Source organism: Numenius arquata, chromosome 11, assembly GCF_964106895.1.
Source record: "Numenius arquata chromosome 11, bNumArq3.hap1.1, whole genome shotgun sequence".
NCBI lineage: Eukaryota > Metazoa > Chordata > Aves > Charadriiformes > Scolopacidae > Numenius > Numenius arquata.
The window spans coordinates 22470827-22486311 of record NC_133586.1 but is presented as its reverse complement, the minus strand read 5'-3'; the positions used below and the strand labels follow the sequence as shown (position 1 = coordinate 22486311).

Below are 15485 nucleotides of genomic sequence, written 5' to 3'. Positions count from 1 at the left end.
GCCCGTTTAGTGTTGTCTCTGAGCAATGTCTCACGTGTGAAAAACTTAGCACTTCCATGATTTGTTGGTGCAGCCCCAGGCTTCAGCCTGCGAGTGGGTCAGCTGGGGCACGGGGTTGTCTGTACTGGGGTACCTGAGCCAGGTAGTTTTTGCCTCTAGTCTCCATTTGATTGAAAGACAACTTTTTAAATCACAAGGTTTACCCTTACATTTTCCAAGGGGGCAGAACCAAGCAAATTTCTATCTTGTTTGTCTAGTATAAAGTGCGTTGCTTATGTTTCTGTAGTTCAGTTAGTGTTGTGTGATTATTTCTTTTATTTTTACTTTTTTCTCTTGCTAGAGAAATGAATTTAACTCCAATTACAGTCGCTTTTCCTAAGTGACCATCAAATATTCTACCCCAAGGCATTTGGTCTGCCTCAGTTACTACAACACTAGCAGGGTCTTCACCCACAGTCAACCCTCAATTTAAAAGCGGAGGTGGATGGATGAGGGGGTGTAGCCGCTGGGAACGGGGAGGGTGCGGGGTCCAGCAGAGGCTGTGCGTAGCGTTCCCTTGGCGCGGGTGCTCCGATGCAGTGGGCAGCAGGGAGACCCTCCGGCAGAACCTTGTATTTCACTGACTGCAACGCCAGCAGGCAGGTTTTTATCTTTAGACTTTGTTTTGGGCCTCTCAAGCAACAAATTTAGCAAACCTTTACACTCAAAATCTAAACAAATTGGTGGTACTACTGGTTATCTGTTATTCCTTCCAGTTCCCTCATGCCTTATTTATCTCGGCAGTGCCGAAGCTGGAATGGGCTGTGGCTTCCCCTGTCACTTGAGGGCACATGCTGCATCTCTGTCCCTTTCCATGGCACCGATGACATCCTGTCATCTGCCTATAGACCCTTCTGCTAGAACGTCATTATTTCAAACTCTAGTTTGTAAGCTTGCTTTTTTGAGAGTAGCCTTATGACTTAAATTTGTGAAGGATCAGTTTTATTGCAACTTAATTTACCCATGTAATGAACTCTGCCACAAATGCTGAATTTCATGGGACAGAAAAACTAGTGTAAATAGGTTTTAAAAATGTGATTCCGAAAACCATTGCGGTATATTTATAATAGTCTTTATGTGCATCTTTTCCTTACCTTTCTACCGTTCCCTTTTTTTTCAGTAGTATACTTTAAAGATAGCTAAAATCATCATTTATAAATTGCTATGGTTATTATATTATTATATGTATCGTGGGTCAGTGGTGTGATTGGACAGTGGTTGCCTTCCCAGTGCAGGAAACCAGAGGAGTGGCACAGGCTGTACAATTAGCTACGGTGAGTGTACAGAATTAACCGCTTGTCTTAATCTTTCGGCATTAGCCCCCTAAATTAGGAACCCTCAAATTGAATGCTGAAACCCGTATTCTTTTGCCCTTTCCCCCTGAGGCTGTTCAGAGGTGCCAGTGGAGGTTGCTGGTGCTGCTTCTCCAAAAGCTGAGGAGCAAACCCCACTTGTGGCTGCCGCAGTCCCTCAGTGGTGAGATGCTCCGAGGGCGAATGGGGGAGTTTTGCTGTGTTTGCTCTGCTCCCCGGTGCTCCCCAGCACCCACTCTCGACTCTGCTCTGACAAGACACTGAGTTAAAAGGATTCTTTTTGCTCTGATCCGATGTGCCTGTTCTTCTGTTTCCAGGTCCTTTTAGTCTTTGCTTGATCTAACATTAAAGGTATTTGTTAAGAATTTTTTCCTCTTTTATGAAGCGTAACAGAGGTCTCTCTTTAGAAAGACACTGGAAATGATGTTCAGCAACTTTCAGTTTGGTTCTTGCTTCCATCTTTTTTTTTTAATGTTCAACCCTTTTTTCACTGTAAGCATCCTATAGAAGCCAGGTTTCTTCTTTTCCTCCTTGTACATCTTCCCGTATGCCATTTTGACCGTTGCCTGTGATTGGAGCCCCCTCCTCCCCCCCTCTCGCCTTCATAACAACGTTCCCCCTTGGCACTTCTCCTGCGAGCAGCCTTTGTGATGATCTCTGTGATCCCCCCGGAGCGGGGAATTGAAGGGGTGGGCTGGAGGAGACCCCCAGCAGGGAGAGCCTCACTGAAGTGCGACTCTTGTCTCACTTGAAGTGCATCTTTAAATGAATTTGCTACATCGACTGTGTTCTGTTTGGTGCCCCATCACCTCATTGGCGTCTGAGAAATAGTGATATTACTTCACCCTTCATGTAGAGATCTTGGATACCGCAGTGTGTTTACTACTTGGAAAATATTTAAGTAATAGGTTTCAGCAAATGATCCTCTTGTGATGTGTGGGGATTTTTTTCTGTATTTATATTCTAAACCATTTTTGATCTATCAGTCTGGCAAAAAAAAAAAAAAAAAAAAAAGATTGAGGTGAGGAATCTATTCCTGGATTAACTGGGCTTGGTTTGCAAACCAAAAGGGAATCTCTACAAGGAGCTAAACCGCCCGTCTAGCCCCAGTGGGGGCTTGGGCAAACCAGTTACTCCAGTCTGAGCACCTGGAGCCCCGGGTGAGCGTTGGATGGTTTGACTGGAGCCCAAACAGGGTGTAAGGAGGGGAAGATGGAGGAATCTTTTGCTGGATGTTTAACATCTTGTCGGTACTCTGTGCAAAGTGTATTTTGAGTCTTACAATTGGGTTATCTGTTTTTTAACCTTTGAAAGCCACTCTTTGTTTTTACTGTTGCGCATACCTGAGGAGGTAAATGATGTGCCTGGCTGCCTAGAAGACTGGCCCTTTAGGAAAAGAAATCCATTACTCCAGGAAAAAAATGGAAATTCCTCTTCATCTGCTGTAACAAATGCAGTATTGTCGGTAGCTAACACATGGTAGCTATTGCTGTGGAAAAGTCAAAGTACTATTGTTCACGATGATGAACAGAAATAAATTTTCTTCCCTTTGTAGGTGTCTTTACAGTGCCCTCTAGTAATCTTTTGTAGAAATGCTAGATGTGTCTTTCCTCAGACCAGTTTGATAAAGTAATGAAAAAGGTCACGGTAAGAATTAAAAAAAAAAAAATACTAAAGTAATTGGTCTCTGGTCCTCTAACTGAGCTGCTTTCTGAAGGAAGCACTGCTAATATTAAAAATAAGTATAAATTTCTTTTCATTCTTTTCTTTTTCGTACTTGATCAGGAAGAATATGAGAACTGTAAGCACCATCTTTCTGAAGTCAGATTACTATAAAAGCTACCAGAGCTGACAGCTGGAAATTGGGTGCTGCAGTAATGGGGCCTCAGCCTGGGCTGTGAAGTTACAGGCAAAGAAACTAATTTCATCTTTTTGCTTGAAGTATGAGGAAGAAAATTGCAGGGGAATAAGAGCCATATAAAGCATTCAAAAATGGGCTGGAGTGGGAAAAAAAAAAAAAAAAAAGAAATCTCCTGGCATACTGTTAATTTCATCTGAAATGTAATTACTTTGGCTTGTTTTGACAGATGAGAAAAAAGGAGTTTGACATTGGATGAAGGCTTTGTTAGGGGGTAGAGTGCAGGTGGGTTTCGGTAGTGCTTGCTCCCCTGATGGCAGTCATCACCCTGAAAGCATCGTAGCTCTGCTGTTAGATCATATATCGAACAGCTAATCCCAGGAGATTCTGATTAAGGTAACTTCTGTGCCTGCAGTTGAAGTCAAAAAGGTTCCAGCTTATTTCTGTCATTATAGGGAAAGAAAGGGGGTATCATGTGCAAGAATGTTTTGTCCTTTGTATTGAGTAAAACACGGTACCATTTTAAAATTCTGTGTGGGCTTGAAGGGCTGTGTCAGTTACAGAGATTGGCCGGCTGAATGGAAAGGGAGTTTTCGGGAATGAGAGAAATGGCTTTGGTAATTCCACAAAAAAAGGAAAAGGTGGACAAAATCCTTTAAGCTCTCCTTCTGAAGTGGTTATGACAAGAAATTTTGCGGTTAGGAGGATATTCAGAGTAGTTCCTTCATTGGCTTAACTTGAATATATGGTGTTAGATGGTCTGACTTGCTTTTCCTTTGATATAAAAGCAAAATCTCCTTGAAAAGATGTTCCGTGCAGAAGGTGAGAGGTTTGTGGGACTTAATTCTGTGAGTTCTGGAAAATGCAAGAAACCTGAAAGAACTCCAAGTTTTTGGTCTTGTGGTTATAAAGGATTCTTTTCCATTCCACCCCAGGAGGAATAAAGAGTCCAACAGAACTTGGTTTTGAAGCACAGCTGGTAGGCAGTTCTCTGGGCTTGAGTGTCTGTTTCGGGCCGATGAAGAAACCCTCATGAGAAGATAACTGTCTGACAGTGGGGCTCTGGACAGGACAAGAGTGGAACATCTCCTTGGGGGGGATTTCTTTTAGGTTACAAAGAGGACCGTGAGAAATGTGAAGTGACATTTAGTGAATCGTGCTTTAGGGGAACCTCCTGCAAGAGAGTTTGTGCCATCTTTTCTCCTTCAGTTTTGCAAGCTTAACGGAGCTGCAGCCCCTTAGTAAAGGGAGAGAAGGGCTGTGAGGCAGTGTGGCAGCGGTTCTCCGCTGGCTGTTTAAGGGAGCCAGCCTCACAGAACTTAGGAACTTAAGGAGCAACACTGTAAATAATAAAGTTGCTTCAATGCATTCAAAATTCAGGTAAAAATTTCCAACTCCCTATAGGTGTTAGAGAGGCCGTGCAACTAAACACCAGACGTAAATGCATCTCCTAAGTCATTTGATATTTGAGATTACAATCTGTGTTTGGATTTTGCTGTTGATCATTATCTTGTTTTCCTTCCCATTATTTAATAATATATGAGGAGATGGTATCGGTTACAGAGTGGTTAGAGTAAATGCATGGATGCTTATTTTTCAGTGTTTTACTGCAGGCTTGCTGTGTGCTCTTTGGATACTTTCTTCTTAATTCTATTTCTGCATACTCTTTTTTTTTTAATGGGCTAATTTTTTAAAAAACATAATTTCATGGTTGCAATCTGTTGGGAAGGTCAGTTAACATTAAGCCAACAATAATTTGTTATTAACAAGTAAAAGGTAACTGGAAGTATAGACAAAGCTATAAAAGCTTTGTTGGACAGTGTAGTTTGCTTTGCTTGAATTTGCTCTTTATTGACTGTGCTATCTGAAAGGCAAGGATACTCCTAAGTTACCAAAGGCAAAGTCTGGAAACATATATTATTTCTTTCTATGTTATAGTAATTCCTGTGACGATGAATATCTTGACTTTTGTGTTCTTGTTAGTACATGGTGTCGAAAAACCTTCTCAACTCAGTAATGTTAAACCATTAGAGAGTAATATGCGGAAATACTTAGCTTTTTCCACAACTTTGTATTTCTAGATGGGTGCCTTCTGGAAAACACAGGAGCAAAAAGGCATAGTCCCTTGTCACTGGAAGCTGCCACCTGTGTGTTGGTGCCAGCCTGCAGGTAGGGCTGGTGGTATTCAGGTGGCTGCTCTTCACAGTGGACCACAAAGAACAATTTCTCTGAACTTACCATTTTATTGAAGAGAATGAGGGTACCGGTTTCCTGGTGGTGTCCCAGGCTGTTAATATTCACTCAGTATTGTCTGCTCAGCCTGTATTGTCGGGAGGCACCTGCGCACAGGATTGACAGCTAAAGGGAAGAGAAGAATAAAAGCACCCGGCTTTATGCTGCTCTCTTTAGGGAGAATTTGCCTGAAAAAGCAGTTTTCTTCCTGCGTCTGCAACACAGAAGCAGCCCCTTTTGAGTAGAGAGGGAAAGGGGCTCTGTACGGCTTGTTTCCCCGTACCGCAGAGAAAAGGATCTCTCTGCCCTATGGATCTTAGACCATTGCCCCCTCCCTCCTGGGCCAGGGGGCATCTCAGCCACCTTACTGTTCTTCAGGCATCACTGCTAGCCCACTGTGCTTCAAGGCGCTGGAGCCAAGATGAGCTACTCTTCTTGATTAATATCTTTGTTACAGTGTGTTAAATCATAAAAAGAGGAAATGTGCTTGTGCTGAAAGAGAAGGGAATCTACCAGGTCTGGGAAAGTTTAGATTTATATGTGGTATTACTTGTCTGCCAGTGTTACATCACCTTGCTCTCCTGGTTCCGCTGTCAGCCTACCACTGGAATTATTCAAGTACCAGCAGGATTTATTTTGTACATCCACAGTCATGGCGAGCTCTTATGCTCTTCCTTTTCCTTCTTGATGTTTAAGTGCAATATCATTTTTGTCTCTGACTTATGGATTGCAGAGACTTTGCAAAGAAATGAAATGGTGTTTAGAGAATGCAGTTTAGAGAATTTGGCCTTGGTTGGTCAGTAGGAATGAACTTGCCAACCATCTTGTGTGTGGTTGGGCTTTGGATGGGCTTAAAAAAAATAATCCTTACGCATCTTTGATAGGCAAAGTGTATATTGCCATCAGAAACACTTTCATTTCCCCAGGTGGTTTATGTTCTGCCATGAAGGAAAAACGTAATATTAAGCAGAAAGTCTATCTTTGCCTAAACTGCTGTGGTATATTATTATATATCTTATATAAATATTGCTTATGGAGCAGTGCAGAATGTTTCCGGTGTTGTCAAGAGAAAAAAAATTCAGTAAAATGTAAGTATTAGCATGTTGGTAAAGATTAATGCATGTAGCAATTTATCCATATAGATAATGTGCTTCTTAGCAATGAATATATTAACAAAGCAACAAAACAAGTTCACTGTAAGCTCTTGCTGACAGCTTGTAAAGAATAGTGTATGTAACGTCTTCAATTAAAATACGTTTGGCTAATTCTTGAAAACAGGTTTTTTAAATGATCTAGGTTAGGAAGGGCATGACACTGTTTTTAGGATTACAAGGGCCATTGGGAACATTAATTAAATTCTGGTGGAAAGCCTTTTAAAAGTTCAATCCTGCAGCAAGAGATCTTGGATCTTTTATCATTGACTTGCAATACATAAAAAAGGGGCTTTATAATGGTTCCTGCCAGTCTGATTAGGAGTTTGTCAAATGCTTCTTTTTTAAATGTCAATTTTCAAGGTTGTTATATATGTACTCTTAAATTGCTTTGGAGTCTAACTTAAAAGGACAAGTACCGTGCCCCTCAATTGACTTATCTTTCCTCAACATGTAAAAGTAATCCTTCTTTATCAAAGCCCTGTATGACTCCTTCCAATGACTGAATCCTTGTCTACTACTGTCCAAAGCCAGGTACTTTGGATGAAAGATGCGTTTGGTTGCCTTCTGTTTGGAAAAAGTGGCTCTGAAATTATCCCTGTGCTTCATATTTTCTTTCTGGATGGTTATTGCATGTGGGCCTTGTAAAATGGAACATTCTAACAGTCCTCTGCTTTGAATGGTGGTCATCATCAGGAGCACATCCCCACCAAATGGTTTTGGTGGCAACAGTGGTTGAATCTCCAGCAGTAGCAGTAGGGAAATCTTCAGCCACGTACTGGTGTGTGCCAGTTTGGGGTAAATATAGGCACTAAGTAGAATGGAGATCAGAGTGGTTTTGTCTGAAGTTATTTTCCTGAATGCCATAATTTCTGAAGAGGTTGTGTCAGGCAGTTGTTAAAGCACACATTTAAATGATTTAAGTTCGATATCAGAATGCTCAAGTCTTTCAGAAATTAACTGAATAGCGAAGGGGAGCTTCTTCCCACTTGAGCAGCTGCTTTGCATTTACTATTCTAGGCATTTCCTCACCTGAAGCCTTGTTAAAGCTGTACCAGTGCTCAAAATGTGATGCAGCTAGCAGAACGTACAAAAAATAACAGAAGTCCTTCTATAGGCATGGTAGTAGTAAAATGAAGGCTAAAGGAAGCCTCGGATTTCTTTTTTCCACTGAGGTACCTCGCCCTTTGAAAATGCAGCATTTGGAAAGGGCGAGTGATGAGCTCTTGCTGTCTCATGTGGCTGCTTTCAGATTTCCTGTAGCTGGAGAGCCTTGTGTTAAAACTTCCTTCTTTTGACGTTAAAAGCCTTTTCATGGTCTTTAGGGAAGCGTGCTGTAAGGAGAAGTTCAGGCAGATTCATCTTAACTTTGTGAACTCGCTGTCATCACTCAGATGTGCTTTCGTTGGTCCTTTTTCGGTGAGAAGGGTTGCGTGTGTACGGTCCTTTGTGTGATACCGAGGGGTTAAGAGACTAGTGGGGCTTAGCAACGGACAGGTGAAAAGCACTTCATCATTGACCATTTTCAAATCAGTTGTGTGTGATGAGTTTTATCTCAGCTGAAACAATTTCAGAACTGTTGGTTAATAGTGAGAGTTGGAGGAGAGATGAGGTACAAGGAGGACTAGCAATACCCAAAATATGTTAAATGGGAGGAGAGAGGGAGCTGGGGATGTATAAAAGTGGGCAGCTTGGCTTCAGTTCCTGCAAAAATTGAGGAGCGAGTGAACAAACCTGTTTTTTTCTAACTTCTTCCAAAAGTAATGTGGGCAGGAGAGTTATTTGGTATAGAATTATCAAGGAAACATTTTCAGAGCATTCTAATTTCTTTATTTTAAAAAGTTTCATAGGAAAAAACCCAAACAGCTTCCCTTATTCTTTTCTCCATGCTACCACCCTGTTACACTACTGTAAGGAAGTAGGGAAATGAGGTCTTAACTGACATAGGGTCGCTACGAAAAGGGATGGATAAATGTTGAGAGAAGAAATAAAGATGATGATATTGAAGGATCCTTTGTGTGGGATTTTACACTTGTGTATTCTGAGTAATCTTCTATTAGATGTCTTTCACTCACAGCCCAGATAATAGAATATGCTAATTTGTTAAATTTTCACACGACTGGAAGCTGCAAGAGGAACAACAAGGCTAGAGTTCAAAATTGGTACAATTTTTTTGGAAGGAGGAAGAACTTGGAGGAGCCAAGTGAAAGTTAATCCAGTTAGGCAGGAGTAATCAGCTAGTCAAATGTTAAGTGGAAAAGAACCAGCCTCCCGGCAGTTTCCGAGAAAAGGATTTGGGGATTATGGTGGTGAAGGGATTGCAGATCGATGTAGTCAGTGGTACGCTTCTGTGCTAAAACCTGATGCTTCTGTGTTGAGAGGGATGAAGAAGGGAGTTGTAGAGCCTCCAAAATGGGTGAAATGACACTGTACCCACACCTGACACTGATCTTGTCTCTGCTGGGGCTCTCCATTGTGTTTTGGGCATGGCACTTCAGGGGGAATGTGGGCTGGTTGGAGAGGATTCAGAGTTATCAGAGCCCTACTGTCCAGTGCTGAACTAGAAATGCTAAGCCGAAGTAAAAGACTGGAGAAGGATTTAAGTCCTCAAATATGCAGAAGGCTGTTGGGAAAGATGAACAGCCAGTCCTCCATGCCCACCCTGGCGAAAAGGAACTTGTGTAAATCATAGCAGTTCTAGCACTAATCCTGGAGGGTGAAGCACTGGAGCTGAGTGCCTGGAGGAGCTGCTGGGTCCCTGACACTGGTCATCAAGAGCAGATCTGGGGGAAAAAAGAAAATCATAATCTCTTGGGAATGAGCAAGATTTAACCATTCCTGTTTCTGAGCAGGAAGATAGACTTGTCTTGCTTTTATTTAAGTTTCTTGGGCTAATATTAACACAAATCAAGCCACTGGTATTTGTACACATCTATGTATGTGCACCCCCTCCCCCAGAGAGCAGTCTGTGGAAAGGAGGAGGACACCCTCCATAAAATACACCAATTCAGTCTTTATTAATGTGCTGTCATTTAACCAAATAATCAATAGGTTGATGGAGTGGGAGAAAAGGCTTGTTGATAGAAATAGAGGTTTATTAAAGTCTTGTATATGTGTAGAAAGTTTTTTCATGCTGAATCAAGGTTTAAATGAGGTATGAACCCAGTTGACTGGAGCGTGGACGCAGCACCAGCACATCTCCAGAGTGCCCCCAACTCGAAATTGCATAAAACTTTCTGAGACTGTGGGCTAGAACGCTCTCAACTAACTTAACTTTAAGATGGGACATAGTTATTTACCAACCCTTTCATTATTCTTTTTATCCACTGCTTTCCATGCAGGAGTGTGGCAGTGTCTCGAGTTGAAGTAGGCTGTGCAGTGTTTTCCCAGGGCTCTTGGCAAGAGCTTTTTTTTCATGTTACCTCTGAAACGTGGCTGAGAATCTGCTTCCCCTTCCTTTTGAAAGTCCCTAATCCCTTCTGTGTTGCTGTTTCTTCTTGGCAGGCTCTCTCTTGACATCTCTGCTCTATACTCCATGATGGTATTTCCTTGGGCACCTTGTTGCTTCCAGGATAAGAACAATCTTATCCCATCAATGAACTTGGTCTGCTCCAACCTACACCAAAGCCAGACAAGGCAAACAAGAAGCCGACCTCCCCTTTTCAAGCGTTTCCTAGATTTTATTTGAAAAGGCAGAGAAAAACTAAACTCGAGTGTTTTTCTTTATTCTGGTAGGGGTCTGCATTTATATTGGAAAGACTTACAGAAGCTTGTGAGCTGGGAAGGAAGAAAGCTTGATTGCTTGAGTAGAATGCTTTCTCTTGGAAAACCCAGGGACAATAAAGCTGAATCTTTAATATTAAAAAAAATATTTAGCTTTCTGGAGTAATGGAAGAGCTGATAAACAGATGAAAATATCTTCATGCTGCTCATGACTCTTGTTTCTTGTCTGGTATACTAGAGCTGAAACTCAGTACTTCGCACGCAGGGAATAAAGTACACCCACACAGAGGTGTGATTATACACACTGCAGTAATGTAAGCAGCACCTAGAAATTTTGTAATTGTAATTTGTTCTGGGTGTTTTTTTTTTTTTTAATGTGGGGTTTTGTCCCTTTTCTTTTTATCCTCAGGAAAGACAATCTCAAGGGTTTGGATACCAACATAATGGTCTCCAGTCTTGTCAGAGGCTGTTACTGTCACTAGGGAAACTTCGGTTTTCTGTACCTTTTTTCTGATTTCATCTTTGAATTTTTGAAGGTGGAAGGACACTGGAGTGCTATAACCTACAAAAGCATAACTTATCTGTTGTTTCTTTCACACCACTCGCTCCTCCTGCCTTATCTTCAAGTTTCTGTAAGACAATAAGCTTTGTGCAGGAAGGCTGGGGTCCCTCTCTGGGGGGATGCTGAAGGGGCTCTTTGGAGACGACAGACTCTCTGTGGAATTCAATGATAGAAGGAAGCATATCAATTTGTTAATTAAGGCTGTTTTTGAAGGTAAATCTGATTTTAAAAAAATACAAAATAACAAAACACAAACCCAACAAGTGATTGAAGAAGCTAAAATGCTTATAGCACAGGCTTCACAAGTAAAGGTCTCCTTCATATTTGTACTTTTTCTAAAAACACAGGCTTCATCATTATTCTGAGACTTAATGTAACAAATCTGGTTATTAAATGCATATTCCTTTTCAAGGTGGTCTTATCATACTTCAGCATTTCATTATTGACCTTACTGGGAAAGATTAAATAGTTTTGAGATGAGTGTTTTTATGACCTTTTCTGAAGGGTTTAGTGTGTGCCGTAGAAGCTTCATTTAGTATTTGTGAATGCATTTTAACCCTTTGTTAATAACACCTTTCACAAGTGCCATGGATTGCCCTCATGTTCTTAGAAGTGCCTAAAAGGAAAACCACATTCTTGCTGTCAGGTGTTGCTCCCAGGTGGATGTTACTCCAGGTGGAGTAAGCTGGTTCATGGGTAGGTTCACCACATCCATGTCAAATTAAATTCCTGTAGAATCTGCCTGTGCAGAGCAGCTCTGTCCCCACTGCTTCGTTGTGTGGTCTGAACATTCCTCTTAAAGACTCTGTGTAACTGGGAGACAGCGCCTGCACCCCCAAGTTCCAGACTTTCCCCTCCCCATTAAGGACTATAGACAGGCTTTAAAGACCACCTGGTTTTGCCATGTTTGCTCCGGAGCACGTGCTCACATACAGCTTAGGGACAGAAACCGCTTGAACTGGGACAATCTCCTTTCTGGTCTCTAACCAGCCTGTGACTTCAAAAAGTTATTGTCACAATTTTTAGGCAAGAGGAGTCAAGAGTCTGGTGCTTCATGCTGAGAGTGCGTTAGTAGACACAGTGCTTGTAAAACATGCTTTATACATCAGAGCTGGCATTTAGCATCTATGGAAAATAGTTATTTTCTAGGCCTTGCAAAAAGACCTGGTAAGTTTGGCTGTGCTGTTCATTTTCAGCTGGCATTTTTAAATGTTTCCTCTCGCAGCTTGCTTTGTATGAAGATAGGAGGAGTTGTTGCAGCCCTGGGTTGAAGTGACTCGCTTCAAAAGCACTATTAACCTTTTAGTCTGTGCGCTTGTGCTTTGGGTTTGCTGGTAGGCAGCGAGTAGTATTTCAATTTCTATTGCCATGGTGTTTTGTACACACATCCCACTCCAAGTCCCCAAGTGGAGGAGCAGCGGAGCTTGTCAGAGCGTAGGTGGGGGAGCCTTGATGTTATTTCGAAGGTTGGCTTTAAAAACAAAGACCTCTTCTCTCAACCCAACGTTATGCTGATTTTGGAAAACTTCTTCCTGAAAGATTTTCTTCCTTCTGTTCTCTATGGATGGTTAAGTTAAGTCAAAGTGATATTGAGACACAATCTTTCTGCTTGACCAAATACACCAGAAATAAAGTAATTAAAATCCTCTTCTTAATGGAGAGTAGAGGTTAATTATAGAAGTCTTCTGGGAATACTTAAAATGGAAAAGTAATCATGTTTATCCTGAACTAGAATGGAAGTAAAAAAAAAAAACTTATGGCACTTGCATGATATGTTAAGCTCAGAATTGGACGCTTTTTCTCTTGAGGACTGAATTATTTTTGTTTCTTAATATTTGTTATACAAAACAAGTTACTGCACTGCTGTGGTATGGCAGCCATAGCACGAACAGCCAAGAAAACAGTCCTAAGAGCATATATCGTTAGTTATAAGTGTACTCGAGCACATATATTAGTTTACATAAGTTTTGATGATGCAGACGTCTGTCTACAAGGGGTTGCTCAGGACTATTAACCATATTGATTCCCGTATGAGCAGATGAATATGTTACAGGGGTGAAAACCTCTTTGAATTTAAGAGTCCATTAGTGTAAATAGTCAAAGCAGAAAACGCTGTCATATAGACCAAGCTATTTCTAATATGTGCAGGGAGACGACATTGCATGTAGCCATAGTTCTTGTGCACATTACAGTATTGTGAAATGAAGAGGCATTTTATGTTTAAAAACTGTAGAAGGCTAACCCGAAACATTGTGTGATGTGATTTGTGTTTTCCAGGATCCCTTGTGAGAACCTTCACTCCTTTTTACTTTCTGGTGGAGCCAATGGACGTCCTGTCAGTTCGCGGCGCTTCTGTGATCATGAACTGTTCAGCTTATTGTGAAACTTCTCCAAAAATTGAATGGAAAAAAGACGGGACTTTTCTAAACTTGGTGTCCGATGACCGGCGCCAGTTGCTACCGGATGGATCTTTATTAATAAACAGCGTGGTGCATTCCAAGCATAATAAACCCGATGAAGGATATTATCAGTGTGTGGCCACTGTGGAAAGCCTGGGGACCATTGTCAGCAGAACAGCGAAGCTCACAGTAGCAGGTGAGTCTCTTTTTGTTAACTAATAGCGTGAGAATGTAGGTACTCTGCCCTTGCAAAAAGGGCAAGGAGCTTTCCAAGAGAGGAGAAGAGAGTTTCATCAGTTACTGGTGAAACTGGGGCTGTATCTCTCATTTTACTAGCTAAAGGGTGTCCTATATTCTGTTTATCTAAGCGGCTTAATGTGTGGGTATTTCTCAGGAAATGCTGAAGATGAGGAAAACCGAAATGAATGGATTAAAAGAAAAAGTGTCACGTACATATTATCACAATGAAGATTTTTCATAGCTTAGAAGGAGGGGGAGGGGGGAAAAGAGCAGGGTTCTACTTCCCTTGTGCATAAATACCCTTAAAAATAACTTTCTCCACTTGGTTATATCTTGAGATTTATCTGCCCTCTGTCACGAAACATTTGGGAAGCTCCTAAATGTGTACGATCCCTAAAGAACTGGAAGAGTGGTGGAGAAAGCAGGAGCGCTGGGGGTTTGTATTTCTGTTTCCTGAGTATTCTTGAGGTGTGAACGAGGAAGTTTGAAAAGTAACAAAGCAACAAAAGGCTTAAAACTTTCTTGAGAGACATCAAGAAGCCCAAGTCATAACCTCACTTTGGGTGTTTTGAGTAACCTTTAGACATGATTTGATAATTTTTATTTAGGGGGTAGAAAGCAGGAAGTAGGTGAAGATTGAGGTAAAAATAAAAAACATGACAAGGGCAAGTGATCTGTTTTCAGAATGTCATTGGCTTCCATCTCAGGGATCGGGGGTGCCAGGCTGTAAGTGCTTTGTGAACAGTGTAGCTGGAAGACACTTATTATTACTTTGTAAGAGTGAGACTTCAAAACCCAACAAAAAAAGGTGAACTTCGGCAATGTAACTAGGAAAGAAGCCTGTGAAGCAATTTTCTTTTGTTTCTCTAATGATGTTTGCCAGCCTTTTTCAAACAGTTTTTTTTTTCTTTGCTTAATAAATGTCTTGGGGTAATGAATTCTTCCCGACTACTGCTACAGCATCTCCCAGAGCTGCCGCTTACTGTCATTTATATTCCGATGTTGTTTCGATTAAGTTAGCTTGTAGCATTGTTGTGAAACATCAAATGTCAGAAATAAAAAAAATAAAATATGGGGTTTTATACCTTAAAGGAGTGACTTTCAGAGTCTCTGAGTGAGAAATACATTTCCGAATTTCTTGGCAATGAGGACAATAAAAGCAGTTCTCACACGCTTATGTCAGGCAATTACCACCTTCTTACATTGCTGCTGTCGTGATTAGTTCTGCTGTTTTCCACATGAGGTCATCCAGTCTCTTGCTTCTGTTATCATTCTGGTCTATACGATCATTAAGTAAGGTTAATGGGGTTAAAAATGAAGGTAATCCAAAATGTCTTCAAAATTTCCAGTTCATTTTTCCTGTATCACTGCAGAAGGTACTATTTTAATGGATAGGTTTTTAAAATGATGAAATGTTAAATTAAAAAAAAAAAAAAAAAAACAAAACAAACCAAAACAAGCCCAACACAACCCTGGTGAGTTTTGTTTTCAAAAAATCTTTGCTAGAAAATGGAACAAATGTAGTCTAACCCAGGTGGATAGGATTGTTTACAACACAGACAGTTGCCCCTTTATCTCATGTTGATTATTGATCAATTCTGTGCAATAAAAATTGTGGGTTTTTTTGTTCAGAACCAAAGGAAATGGTCTTGATGCATGTTCTTCATTGCCTTGTGCCCTGCTGTTAGGTTAGAAACCGGCACGTGAGCATCCTCTGGCTGCGGTGTGTATAAGCTGTTCTGCTGCTCCAAAAGACTTGCCAAGGGAGGTGTGTGAAAGCTGTTTATTAACTCAGTTAAGCGCCAGGAGCAGTGCAAGACTACACGGAGTTTAATCCTTCAGTTGGGAGGATGAGTGGCTTTGGTTGCTGAAGGCTTTGGAATAAGAGTTGAAATATTTAAATTTGGGTTTAACTGTATTGCTTTCCCTGACCTCATTTGAATGCCTCAGTTTTATCAGTGATTTTTT

General features: G+C 41.1%; 1 protein-coding gene across 1 annotated transcript in view; it reads left to right on the top strand.

Moving 5' to 3' along the window:
- NEO1 (neogenin 1) overlaps window positions 1–15485 on the top strand; it is a 218777-nt gene that overhangs the window by 50815 nt on the left and 152477 nt on the right. The window contains exon 2 of the mRNA XM_074155477.1: window positions 13156–13473. Coding sequence (XP_074011578.1) covers window positions 13156–13473 — 318 coding nt within the window. The remainder of the gene's footprint in view (window positions 1–13155; window positions 13474–15485) is intronic.